General features: G+C 36.9%; 1 protein-coding gene across 3 annotated transcripts in view; it reads left to right on the forward strand.

Annotated features, from left to right (window-relative positions):
* The window catches only part of ZFR (zinc finger RNA binding protein), an 81,474-nt gene that overhangs the window by 27,372 nt on the left and 39,685 nt on the right, over positions 1-14,417 (forward strand). For all 3 annotated transcript variants that reach the window (XM_040630513.1, XM_040630514.1, XM_040630515.1), the window contains 6 exons: positions 2,550-2,797; positions 6,001-6,192; positions 6,911-7,202; positions 9,041-9,234; positions 10,921-11,040; positions 12,262-12,407. In XM_040630513.1, the coding sequence (XP_040486447.1) occupies positions 2,550-2,797; positions 6,001-6,192; positions 6,911-7,202; positions 9,041-9,234; positions 10,921-11,040; positions 12,262-12,407 (1,192 nt within the window). The remainder of the gene's footprint in view (positions 1-2,549; positions 2,798-6,000; positions 6,193-6,910; positions 7,203-9,040; positions 9,235-10,920; positions 11,041-12,261; positions 12,408-14,417) is intronic.

The following is a 14,417-nucleotide window of genomic DNA, read 5'->3' on the forward strand; positions in this document are numbered from 1 at the left end:
AGCAGGCTCTACTCCCCGCACATAGCCCAACATGGGGCTCAATCTCACAACCCTGAGATCATGACCTGAGCCTAAATCAGGAGTCGGATGCATAACCGACTGAGTCACCCAGACACTCCTAATAAAAGTACTTTTTTAAGTGAAACTGTTTCAGCCCTCAAAAACTGAGCTTTTATTTAGAGATGAAACCTTATATTTGTTTTCCCATAGTGCTTTTACAAGAAATGTACATTTGTTTGCTAATAGTCATAGGAGATTAAGTAGTAAGCTATATTTACACTCACCTTTTATTAGTTTTAGACTACAGATGTGCAAATGAAGGAGATTATTTTGTAAATATTAAGCTTAGCCTGCTGATTTTTGTAGTTTAAATAACTCAGTGTTGAAAGCACCTCACGATCTCTTAGCCTCAGTTTTCTCATCTGTCACGTAAGGATAATAATACTTGCCTTATAAATCTGTTTTGAGACTTTACTGTGTCTGGAACACTGCCTCTCATGCTGTGGATTCTCAATTGAGAAAAAAAAAAAAACTAAAACTAAAATTCCTGGTTAGCTTTGTAGGATGTTATTGCCGTTATGCTACTTTTTATTTTCTTGATATATTAATTCATGAGGTTACATTTAAGTGGCATTTCTACAGTTTCTATACACAATAACTAGTCATTTGGGAAATGTCTATTTAAAAAATTTCATACGGGGCACCTGGGTGGCTCATTTGTTAAGCATCTGCCTTCGGCCCAGGGCATATTCCCAGGGTCCTGGTATCAAGCCCCGCATCAGGCTCCCTGCTCCTCTGGAAAGCCTGCTTCTTCCTCTCCCACTCCCCCTGTTTGTGTTCCCTCTCTCGTTGGCTGTCTCTCTCTCTGTCAAATAAATAAATAAAATCTTAAAAAAAATTTTTATACAGAAGTCATGGTCCTAGCCAGTTATAATTTAAAAATAGCTTTGTTAGTTTTAACTAGACAATTTATGATGTTTTAAAAGTGAAATTTAAACTGTACATATTTCTGCCTATAACTTTGAAGGCATTTGGTCTTCTGTCACATTTTTAAGTAACATAGGATATTGGTAAGACTGACCAGAAGAGTTTACTGATCTATAGTTTTTCCTTTGATCAGTTACATCAGTTGTTTTCTAGTTATTTTTTATCTGATCATATGATTATTATTGATATGCCTACCTGCTTCTTCTTACTTTTACTTTTACATGTTTTCTTCTCTTACCAAACTTTCTATCTTTATAAGCATTTGTATAATTTAATAGCCTGACATAAATGTCTAAGAAGGCTTTTCATGCAAATTACTTGATTGCACTGTTTTCTAGGTACTGCCAGTTTCAGATGCCTTTGATTCTCAGTTTCCATGCATCTTAAATCCTCACCTTTCCAATTCATGTCGTGTTTTCTTTCCTATGTGTGTAGATGCCTCAGAGCTAGCAGGTCATAAGTCTTTTCAACTTCACAGTCTGCATTTGAGAGACCAAAAAGTTCAGTTTTCCTTAAGTAGTTCTTATGTGCCATCCTGGCAACTAGGAATATTTTTCTTGAGCCTTACATGACTCTTTGCCCAGTTACTGCAATGTGATAAATAGGGAGTCCACCAAATTTCCAGAGATCTTAGTTTAGAAAGGGGTAAGTTTTCTAGTTTTGTGGTAGGCTTATAAATAAAATCAGCAACTTTGTCAAAATTTAAACTTCTGTAGACTTTTAAGTCTCTAAATCACTGAACATAAGCAACATGTATATGTTACGTCTGTGTCACTAACTAGTTTGGTGTGCTTGTTCATTAAAGACTTTGAACAGTGGAAATGGATAGAATCAGTCCATGCATTCAACCCGAAAATACAGTGCTCTTTTTCTTTTGGAGAATGAGAACCAGTGTATTTGGTCCTTAATTCTAGAATTTTTTTAACTGTTGTCCTGTATATTCATCTGAACTCCAGCTCCATATCACAGACTTCTGCTAAGGTTTCTTCACCTTGCTTCTCCAAACCAGCTTCTGTCAGCTCCTTGCTTTTATCAGTTGCACAATCCATCAGTCAATCACTGGGATTGAGAATCCTGGTGTGTTTCCTCTTCCTTTAAATCTTCTATCCTCTTAGGCATCAGGCATTTAAAAATCTTACTTTAATGAGTTTCTTTTTCTCCTGTCTAGTATCCTAGTTCAGATTCTCCCTCAAATTCAGCCCTTCCCAAATTGTATGCAGAAGAATTCTTTTTGGGGAAATATTAACAGATTCTGTAACCACGTATGTTTATCACTCTGTCATATCCTACCAACTGAACTGTAAGCTTCTCAAAGTCAAGGACCAAATCTTATACTCTTTTATGCCTTTATAACACCTGCGATGTGTTGAGTTAAAAATTTGTTGATTGACTTAAAAGAGGGTAAGTAAGATTTTTCCAGGTTTTGTGAGATATTCATTATTTGTAAATATGCACATGTAAACGTACCTTTACTAGCAGAATTTACTGAATTTAAATTCATAGCATTTAACTTGGCCTTTTGTAATTATGTAACATAATCTTTGTTTGATTTCATTTGTAAGGTACGTCTTATTCAGGTTATGAAGCAGCAGTGTATTCAGCTGCATCCTCCTACTACCAACAGCAGCAGCAGCAACAGAAGCAGGCAGCAGCGGCAGCAGCAGCGGCGGCGGCGACAGCTGCCTGGACAGGGACCACCTTTACTAAAAAAGCACCATTCCAAAATAAACAACTGAAACCAAAACAGCCTCCCAAACCGCCCCAGATTCACTATTGTGATGTTTGTAAGATCAGCTGTGCTGGACCACAGGTACTTACGTTGTATGTTTTACCACGAGCCTTTTAGTTATTTTTGATAGTCAAGTATGGTTGATATTCTAATTGTAATGTTTACAGAGAAGGTTTATGTTTTCTTTCCTGTTAGCTTTTAGCTAACACATACATAGTTCGTGAAGCAGTCTTTTTTTAAGAAGTACTTGTATTGAGACAAGAATTCTATTAAGAAAAACTTTTAAAATGATTATGTTAATGAAAAATGGGCAAATTATACTTTTTTCATGAAAGATATTTTGTTCTTTAAATAATATTTAAATTTAACTTAGAAGTTTTATATTCAAATTAATTGGGGTTGGGAGTAAGATTGACTTTTTATTTCTCTTATAGTGTCTACAGCTTGCTTTATAAAGCCTTTATACAAAATTCTTCAACTTAACACAGTTGCCTATTGATTTCCTTAGCTCTTCTTGGAGGTCCATTTTGAGTATATGAATAGAATGTTACAGCTGAGAAAGGATGACCATAGAGATAATTCAGTTTTACATACTTGAATTAAAGATGCGAGGACTTTGTCAAATGTGATATTTTTTGGAGCATATAAATAGCAGAAGAAATTGTCTTTCTGAAATATTAAAAATCCTTGAAATAAGTTCTTTTAACAGTCTGTAGTTTGCAGGATAACATTTCTTTTTTTTTTTTTTTTCCAGAATAACATTTCTATAATAAGGCTAACTTTTGTATATGCTTTATAGAATGTTACTTATTTCTGTGTAATTTCCTCTGTGAGGGAATAGAAACTTTGGGAACAAGAAAGATGTAAGGGGGCACCTGGGTGGCTCAGTCATTAAGCGTCTGCCTTCGGCTCAGGGCATGATCCCAGAGTCCTGGGATCGAGTCCCACATCAGGCTCCTCCGCTGGGAGTCTGCTTCTTCCTCTCCCACTCCCCGTGCCTGTGTTCCCTCTCTCGCTGGCTGTCTCTCTCTGTCAAATAAATAAATAATACCTTTAAAAAAAAAAAAAGAAAGATGTAGGGACATGTCTTTTTCAAAAATATCAACTAATGAAGCATGTAAAATATTTATTCCCTTTTTCCCCCAGGTTTTGTTTTTTTCCTGATTGTTACACCTTAAAATCTGTGATTTAGGCATGAGTGTTCGTAAAGTCTAATGTGTTCAACCCTTACCCTGACATTATTTGTTAATTTCTTTAGGAGTGACTTTTTAGATAAGAATTGACCAACAGTTTGGCTAATGAAAGGCATATTATTGGAAAGGAACAATCTTTGACTCTGCAGTAGTTTCTTTCAGTTACATTGTCTCTGGCCCACCTGTGTACATTCTTTAATATACTAGATTAGTACTATTTACTTTTTAATATTGATTTTTTAGATTATTTTCAGTTACCAGCATTCCCTGAGTTACACAAATTAGGAAATAATTGTGGAATATTTAGTACATGTGACTAGTTACATAAAACCTTCTCCCTGTTTTGAGTGTGATAAGAAATAGTCTCACTGTGATGGGGTCGGGGGAGAGGGAGCAGGTAGGGAATGTTGGCAGGGACCCAGGATTAAACATGGAATATATCCTACTCTGCGATGGCTATTGAGAGGGGATGATGCCATGAGTGGCAAATGTAGACCAAAGAGATGTGTTGAGTATCTGGTACCCATATAAAATGATAGAACATGGGTCTAGGATCATAGGTGAAAAGTAGCATTCAGAATGAGTATAGATGAGGCTGATTATTGGTTTGGAGTGTCTAGATCTTTATGAAAGAATAGGCCAGGGATGCTTAATGCAAATCAGAGGCAGTGCCTTAAGTGGCTAATGAGCCTTAGAGAAAAGCATCATTGATATTGTAAGTTAGAATCTAGATGTGGACCTAAGGGTGGGGGGAGAGTAAGGTTCAGGTTTAAGGGGCCATGGTCCCAGTCCTGGCTCTGTCACTGTGTGACTTTGGACAAGTTGGAGACCTTCACATCTTTGGGCTTTTGTTTCCTCACTTATTAAGTACTTGCCCTAAATAATTGAGGTTCAGACTGCTTCATGGAGCTGCTTCAGGCCACTGTAGATAATGAGAGGAGAATCAGATGATTGGGTTTTAGGTCTCCCTCTTTTGTTTCAAAAACAGAGCAACTTCCCCTACTTCTGCATAAGATTTCACTTGGAGAAAGCATTCTCTTGTTTAAAAATTAGAAAATCATTGTTTTAGGTAATCTCTAAAGTTCCATCCAGCTCTAAATTCTGTGATGAATATACAGTTTTATGCTAATGATACGTCTGTCTTAACAACTTTAAAAATAAAACATGAAAGAGGAAGTATTTGGCCCCACTCAAGAAAAAAGAAATAGCAGTCCTTATTAACCTCCTCATTTTAATAAATCTGCCTTCTTTAATCATCTGATTCCATACAGTTGTTTTGTTTTGTTTTTTTTAAGGATTTTATTTATTTACTTGACAGCACGCGAGCACAGAAGCAGGAGCAGCAGCAGGCGGAGGGAAAGGAAGAAGCAGGCTCCTCACTGAGCAGAGAGCCCTTCATGGGGCTCAATCCCAGGACCCTGGGATCATGACCTGAGCCGAAGGCAGACACTTAAACCAACTGAGCCACTCAGGCGCCCCCAGACAGTTTTTAATATACAATTTCACGATTTTATTGGCTAGTATTACAATAATATTGTTTTTCATTACAAATATATGTAATTTTGGCTGTTATATATATTTTAAATAAGCTTTTATTCAGGATGGCATGGGTTCTATATGAAAACACATTCTGGATTAGAAAAGTTAGTTTTATCAATAAATACGCCTGTTCGTAAAATGTCTTGTTACCGTTCAGTAACTTTTTTTGTGTGATATAGATACATTCACTCCCTCATCTTAATTCTACAATTAAATAATTTGTGGAATGGTCACTGTCCATCATTATACATAAGCAATAAAAGATTTAAATTCTTAAAACTGGAAGTGGTTACCTTATATTGTTAATATGGCTATATATGGAAGTCCTTTGTAAATCAAAGTGTTAGATAAAGGTATTCTTTGTAAGCAAAATACAGAGAACCACAGATATATCACATATATAAGAAATCCCACATGCTGTTGTTCAGTTGCTTTTACAGTTGTTTTAGTGCTCATTTTTAAATGAGTACTAGAGATTTGAGAATTGAATAATTTCAAATGATATAGATTGAAAATTAGCAAAGCAACGTTTATCCTTTTTGTTTGAAACAGACTTATAAAGAACATTTAGAAGGACAGAAACATAAAAAAAAAGAAGCCGCATTGAAAGCCTCACAAAATACCAGCAGCAGCAACAACTCTACTCGTGGGACTCAAAATCAGCTACGTTGTGAGCTCTGCGATGTGTCTTGTACAGGAGCAGATGCATATGCTGCCCACATTCGTGGTGCTAAGCATCAGAAAGTAGGTGTTTTTTCCCACACACCCTTATGTCTTACTCTGTTTTCTTTTACTTTTTCAATGGAGGGTTTAAATATAGGTGGTTTTAAAACTTGAAAACTTTGAGTGCATTATAAGCCTTGTTTATATGCCATTATACATAAAGGTAACATCGAATAGTCATTGCTTAAAGAGGGAAGGATTGGAGACTTTTTTCTTTGAATTAAACGAGATCGTTTATTCTTCCAGTTGGAAATTTGTTGTATGATTATTTTCCTCTTGTCATGCTTAAGTCTAGGTTGATATGTATGTAGCCAAGTTGATTTCATCTTTCTTTGCCTTTTTTTCCTCACCTCATGGTAAATGGAATATCGAAATCTGCTTCACGGAGATTGTTTTGAAAGTAATGAGTTTTGTGTATATACATATATAAATAAAAATAACAACAACGAAAAATACAGTTCAGATTTTCATTTTATAAAGTCTTTCATGCCAGCTCAGAGCAACCAAGGGTATTCACAGAATCATCAAAAAAGGGATGGATTTTGTTTAGTTTATGTTGTTTAAAGCAGAGAGTGTGTGTGTGTGTGTACATATATATAATTTTTTAAGGTTTTTATTTAAAGTAATAAAAAAATAAATATCCATTTCCTTGATTTCTAAAAACAAAAATAAACTCTTTTAGAAAAAGTTAAAAATCATGCTTTTTGAGTTTCCTCACAAATGTGCTTTTATTTTGTAGGTGGTTAAATTACACACAAAACTTGGTAAACCCATTCCTTCAACAGAACCAAATGTCGTTAGCCAAGCTACTTCTTCAACAGCTGTGTCTGCTTCAAAACCGACTGCCTCTCCCTCAAGCATTGCAGCAAGCAATTGTACTGTGAATACTTCATCAATTGCAACTTCTTCAGTGAAAGGTCTTACAACTACAGGAAACTCGTCTCTTAATAGCACATCCAACACTAAAGTATCAGCAGTACCTACAAATATGGCTGCCAAGAAAACATCTACACCCAAAATAAACTTTGTTGGCAAGTACTGAAGATTCTCTTTCTCCTAACTGTCAAAGTGATGTTTCTCCTCCATTACAGGACTAACCCTTCTGTTTTATGCTCTTGTACCCATCTCCCTTCTTCTCTGGGATCTTACTTGATCATGTATCTGTTTTTTTCTCTTGAATTTTTAATCAGTCCTCCGTCTTCTAATGGTTTCTTCCTTCTTCCTTTTGGTCATATAGGTTTACCTGTGTCTTCCATAGTCTTTAAAAAAAAATAAAAGAACAAAAAATAAAAAACCAGACATTTTCTTATTACTATAATCCTCTCAAGCTACAGCCTAATTCTACTTTCTCTACTTCTGTACTTCTTATCCATTCCTCAGCCTGTTCCAGTGTTTCCACTCTACTCTTCTGAAACTACTTTCAGAGATCACCAAAGATCTAATTGCCAAATCCAGTAACCAGTTTTCAGTCTCACCCTGTTGACCTCTCTAACATTTGACACAGTTGACTGCTGTACCTTAAAGCGTAAAGTCTCTCTCATGTCTACCCACCCCATTCTCAGGTGTCTTATTGGTTTTCCTGCCTTCATATTCCTTAAATGGTGATGCTCCTAAGATTCTGATTCTGGTTCTCATCTCACTCTCTTCACCCCGTATTTACAAGTGGTCTCATTTATTCCAGTGTGTATAACTTCAAAATCTCTTGGGCAAACTCAAAACCTCCCACCTTTTAGAGCTATATTGTAGGAATTACCTGGTCATTATCTGTATGGCTCTCTGGCCAACCAGTGTCTCATTCTGTCACAAGAGTGTCATGAAATAATCTTGTCAAATTGCTGCTTTTTTCACATGGAAAATTTTACTGACATTTCTACCTGTTTACTGTCTCCTTCGGTTATGTACATAGTCCTTTTGTTTTTGTCACTACAGTGTTTCTACAAAAAAAATTCCTGTTTTTCTTCATAGTTTTTGCCTTGTTTTTAGGTCTCCCAAGTCTCTTCCTCAGGGCTTTGTCTCTTATCACGGCCAGTTTCTTCAAGCTTATCAAAGTCATTTCATTAAAATACGTGTCAAATTGTGTTAGTCTCCTGCTGAAAAATTTTCAGTGGCCTTCTTGCATGTAGGAAAAACTGTATTCCTTATATGCCAGCTGAGGCCTTCATAGTCTGAATGTGTCATCATGTCTGCCTGCATAGTAATTGATGCTGATATCTTCCTTGAATTTACCATAGTCTTTTAAACTTCGTGTTCTTGTGTCTGGTATTCTATTTAGACATCATCTTCTTCTTTCTGCTGGGCCAAGTTCATACTTGTTACTCTTCTTTCAAAGCCCAGCTCAAGTGACACAACCTTAGTGAAGCCTTTGCTAACTGGATCCTGTTAGAGGGTAGAGGCTCCCCCCCTTCTTTTTTTAAAAACCGTTCCCACCACACTGTGTTCCTACTTACTGTGCACTTACCACATTGTATTATAATTATTTGTATCTTCCCTTAAATTGTTGGCATCTCAGAAGCAGCTACTGTATCTTATTCTTATATTACCAGGACTTGGGACATCGCCCAGTTCCTTGGGAGGGAGCTAGGGATACAAACATGATTTGGGTTTAGACCCTACCTTTTTAGGTACTTGCTGTTACGAGAGTCATGGTGGGGACGGAGAGTATCTTTGGGTGCTGGAGAAGGGAAAAATGTACTTCATTAACAGGATAAAAAGGCCAAATGGTTGATGTGTTTTTCAAAATTCTGATGTATGTCAAGCAGGAGTTGGACTAATGGTGAAAAAATAACTTTATCTGAAATTTTTGTTGTATCAGATTATAAATTTACAAAAAGTAAATTAAAATTACTATAATTCTTTTATGCTTTTCTAGGGGGGAATAAGCTGCAGTCAACAGGAAATAAAACAGAAGACTTAAAAGGAACCGAATGTGTTAAAAGCACTCCTGTCACCTCTGTACAGATTCCAGAAGTAAAGCCAGACACTGTGTCAGAACCAGTCACACCTGCATCTCTTGCTGCTTTGCAGAGTGATGTGCAGCCAGTGGGCCATGATTATGTGGAGGAGGTACTGATTTGAGAATACCATCACTGTGAGATTAGTATAGGAAAGAAGTGTGTCACTTTGGGGGCGCCTGGGTGGCTCAGTCGGTTAAACGTCCGACTCTTGGTTTGAGCTCAGGTCATGGTCTCAGGGTTGTGAGATCGAGCCCAATGTCGGGCTCCATGCTGGGAGCTCTGCACACACCACTCCCCCCCAGAAGTGTCATTTTGTTGCAGGAATGCTTTATGCGTAAAATTAGATTTATTTATAAAGGAATATCACAGGTGTGAGATCAAGCCCCGTGGTGGGCTCCATGCTCAGCAGGGAGTCCACTTGAAGATTCTCTCCCTCTGCCACTCCCCCCAAATAAATTTTTTTTTTTAAAGCATGCTCTTTAAGCTTGCCTAAGTGATGTCATAATTTTTTTTTTAACTTTTTTCCTACCAATACCATCACTGTGATATAAGGTAGTTTTCTGTTTGGTAGACATTCTTGTATCCTTCAAATAACCTGAATATAAAGAGCAAAAAAAAAAAAATTGTGAGCCACAAAAGAATGACAGAGCCAATATTTCTTTCTGTACAATCATGTAGTTTCATGTGTAAATTAGAGTTGCTGATTTATCAGATTATGTTTATTTGATTTCTCAGGGTGGTTAGAAATCTTCCTGTTTTACAGGTAAACTCAGTAAATTGAGGAATGAGGGAACATTGGAGGGGCCTGATAAATATTTGCTGTTAGCAAAAAGCCCAGCATAGAGTGGTGTAGCACTACTCTTTACTTTCACTGTATCATAGAACATGCATAAGTTCTCTGAGTTTCAGTGGTCACATCTATAGAAGTTGGATATTTCCACAGTTGTGAAGATCAGATTAAATAAAGTACCTAAGACAGTGCCTACCATATAGATTTTTGGTAAATATTTCTTTGTTTTTTACTCCCGTCAAGAAAAATTACATATTATGTTGTCTTTGTTTACCAGATAGAAAACTGGGTTATATAGTTTATAAGTAGTTCACAATTTAAAAATTACAGGTCTTAAGAGTAAGGTGTGGTTATCTAAAGAAATGGACACAGCCAAGACACCTTAATATTTAATGGTATTGGTTAATTAAGTAATCCAAAACTTCAGAGAATTGCATTCAGAGCCAATCTTTAAAGCTTTCACAAATAATTTGAACCTAGTATCCATTATAGATGTCTTAATAACCCTGTACTTCTCTTCCTAAGTGGTTGTGCATTTAGAAAAAATTGACATTGATTTTCCATAGTTACATGTATAAAATCTTGAGCTTTGTAGAAACTCGTATACCAGAATAATGTTTTTAATCAGCTTATTTCCATCTCCAAGAGCAGTACCTAGCCAGTAGCCGGTATTTACTATTTACTAGAGAATTTGTTAGAGAACTGTTACCCAATTGCATTTAAATCTAAATGTTTACACATAGATAAAGGTATTGAAATTAAAGTTAATATCAAAAGCAAATACATGCAAATACACATCTTGCATGCTGCAGTTAAGAATTTTAACATTTAGTTCATTTCTCCAGATTATCGTTTTAAAAAATTACAGATAACTGTCTCATTTTTCCCCCACTTCAAACTATTTGTTTACATTTATTCATCACAGAATCTGTGAGGGTCTGTGAATGAAATCTTCAACTATAATATTTTGTTAATGATTCTTGAATTCTTTTTTCCCGTGTCAAGGTACGAAATGATGAGGGAAAAGTAATTCGATTCCACTGTAAATTATGCGAGTGCAGTTTTAACGATCCCAATGCTAAGGAGATGCACTTAAAAGGGCGAAGACACAGACTTCAGTATAAAGTGAGTAAAATTTCAACTGTCAGGGTGGTTCAGTCAGTTAAATGTTCGACCCTTGAGTTCAGCTCAGGTCATGATCTCAGGGTTGTGGGATAAGCACCACGTCAGGCATGGAGCCTGCTTAAGGGTCTCTTTCCCTCTACCCCTCCCCCACTAAAAAATTTTTCAACTGTCTTTTTTTTATTTTTTATTTTTTTAACACAGCTTGGAACATTCTCCATAAAAAACAAAACACTAAACAGAACTCAGTTCATGAACTCCATTCTAACATTAGCATGTCATGTCTCACTTAGATTCAGATGTTTGGTTTTTAATTGATTAGTTTGTTATACTTAGTTAAGAACAGTGTATCCATATTTCATCATTTTTAGTGACTGTAACATTGCTTGGATAAAGTAATTGTGTATATATAGATAATTGCTTCACATAAAGTACTTTGAAAGAAGTATTAGGTCTCCATTTATTTACCTTCTTTGTCTTGGTAGAATTCCCACTAAAATGAATTATAATATGAATTCTTCATTAAAAACCCTTCAGATGTTAAATCCAAATGATTTACTTATTTAAAGTTTTTAATTAGGGGCGCCTGGGTGGCTCAGTCATTAAGTGTCTGCCTTCAGCCCAGGTCATAATCGCAGGGTTCTGGGATTGAACCCCGCATCGGGCTCCCTGCTCAGCGGGAAGCCTGCTTCTCCCTCTCCCACTCCCCCTGCTGGTGTTCCCTCCCTCGCTGTGTCTGTCTCTGTCCAATTAAAAAAAAGACAAAAAAACTTAAAAGTTTTTAATTAGCCTAGACTAATGCACTAGATTCATGTTTTCCCTTCTAAACAAAGAGGTAGTGAAAATTAAAATAGTCTGTTTTTTAACCCCCATAGGCAGGCATTTAGGGTCATCTACTTATAAACAAATAAAGGAAAATTAACTATCCATTAGTTCCCTAAGGATTTCTTCTATTGGTTAACACTAAGTTATGTACTTTTTACATACTATGTATGTCATCGTAAACTTTGACAATTAAGAATTTGGGGGGTGGGAGGGGAAAAGGATGTTTATTAATATTCTGAATCTTTTCTCTAATACAACTTATTTTACTGATCTTACTCTTACAATAAGAAAATTTGCAACTGAAAGCCTCTATGATGAAAGAAAATGGGGGTTGTATGATTTAATAGTATGTGTAGATTATTAGAGGGCCTGCTAATTTTTAAGTGTCTGTGTTAACAGAAAAAAGTAAATCCAGATTTGCAAGTAGAAGTAAAGCCCAGTATTCGAGCCAGAAAGATTCAAGAAGAGAAAATGAGGAAGCAAATGCAGAAAGAAGAGTATTGGCGAAGACGAGAAGAGGAAGAACGCTGGAGAATGGAAATGAGGTAATATCTTTAACTGTTAGTAGCATGATAGAAAGTGGTTCAGCCTTTCTAAAAAACTTATTCTGAGTATGTGACGCCCATTCAGAGCAATCCAGATTTATTTAATGTACTTTAATTTTCACTTTTCAGGAAGATCCTAGGTACAGGAAAGAAATACATTAAAATTAAGTTATTGGCTATTCTAGTACTTGACTGTGGCCTTGTTATTAGGAATTATGTGTAAGTGGTATCTTATATATGTTAAATATATGAAGAAATAGTTGAATTATATATATGGATAGTTTTGGGTTTTTTTGTTTTGTTTTAAACACTACTACACCCAGTGTGGGGCTTGAACTCAAAAACCCAAGATCAAGGGTCACCTGCTTTACTGACTGAGCCAGCCAGGTGCCCCAGAATAGTTTATTATATTATAAGTAAACACCTCAGTTTAAAACCAAATTTTTGGTTACATGACAAAAATATCCGGAGTATAAGATTTGGTAGATTCTAGACAATAATGTGTGGAATTTGTTTTGTTTTTAAGATTTTATTTATTTACTTGAGAGAGAACATGAGCGGGGGGGGGGGGGAGAGGGAGAAGCAGACTCCCCGCTGAGCATGAAGCCTGATATGAGGTTTGATCCCAGGACCCTGGGATCATGACCTGAGGTGAAGGCAGACACTTAACGGATTGAGCCACCCAGGTGCCCCTAACGTGTACTTTTTAAAAAGAAACGTCTATTATAAAAGCTTTAGAGGCTTATAGGGAAGGGGAAAGGAGAAAACCTATCCTCTAGAGATATATTAACATTTGGTTTTATTGATATAACTGACATCTTTTTTCTTTCTTTTTTTTTTTTTTTAAGAGAGAGAGTGAGTGTGCACAAGTGGAGGGGCATAAAAGGGGGAGAGAGAGTCTTTTTTTTTTTTTTTTTTTTTTTTTAAGACTTTATTTCACAGAGAGGCAGCCAGCGAGAGGGAACACAAGCAGGCGGAGTGGGAGAGGAAGAGGAAGAAGCAGGCTCCCAGCAGAGGAGCCCAATGCAGGGCTCGATCCCAGGATTCTGGGATCACTCCCTGAGCCGAAGGCAGACGCTTAACGACTGAGCCACCCAGGCGTCCCTGGGAGACAGTCTTAAGTAGGCCCCGTGCCCAGTGGAGCCTGATGTGGGGCTTGATCTCACAACCCTGAGATCATGACCTGAGCCAGAATCAAGAGTCAGATGCTTATCCAACAGAGCCAGCCAGGCACCCGTACATATCCTTAAATGATACAATTCAGGGTCACTCAGTGGCTCAGTCAGTACAGCATGTGACTCTTGATTTCACGGTCATAGACTGAAGCCCCACATTGGGTGTAGAGGTTACTTTAAATGGTATAGTTCAATGGTTTTTAAGTAGTATTCACAGAATTGTACAGCCATCACCACAGTCAATTTTAGAACCATTTTTGTCACCCCCAAAAGAAACCACAAACCCATTGGCAGTCACTACCTATTTCCCCCCAACCCCTACATCTACGCCTAGGCAACCACAATATACTTTCGGTCTACAGACATACCCTGGGGGCACCTGCGTTGCTCAGTTGGTTAAGCATCTGTCTTCGGCTCAGGTAATGATTCTAGGGTCCTGGGATTAAGCCCTACGTCAGGCTCCCTGCTTGGGGGGAATCTGCTTCTCCCTCTTCCTCTGTGTGCTCTCTTTCTCTGTCTCTCAAATAAATAAATCTTTAGACTTACTCTGGAGATTTCATATAAATGGAATCATGATCTGTGGTCTTTTTTGTCTGCCTACTTTCACTTAGCATGTTTTCAAGGTTCATGGGTGTTTTAGCATGTATCATCAGTACTTTGTTTCATGGCTGAATAATAGTCCATCATACAAATGTGTAACATTGTTCATTTATCAGTTGATGGACATTTGTGTTGTTTCCACTTTTGGGCTATCATGAAATACTGCTGTGGAGTATTCAAGTTTTAAAATATAATTTCAAGGGCACCTGGGTGGCTCATTCAGTTAAATGTCTGC

Source organism: Ursus maritimus, unplaced genomic scaffold (assembly GCF_017311325.1).
Source record: "Ursus maritimus isolate PB19 unplaced genomic scaffold, ASM1731132v1 scaffold_15, whole genome shotgun sequence".
NCBI lineage: Eukaryota > Metazoa > Chordata > Mammalia > Carnivora > Ursidae > Ursus > Ursus maritimus.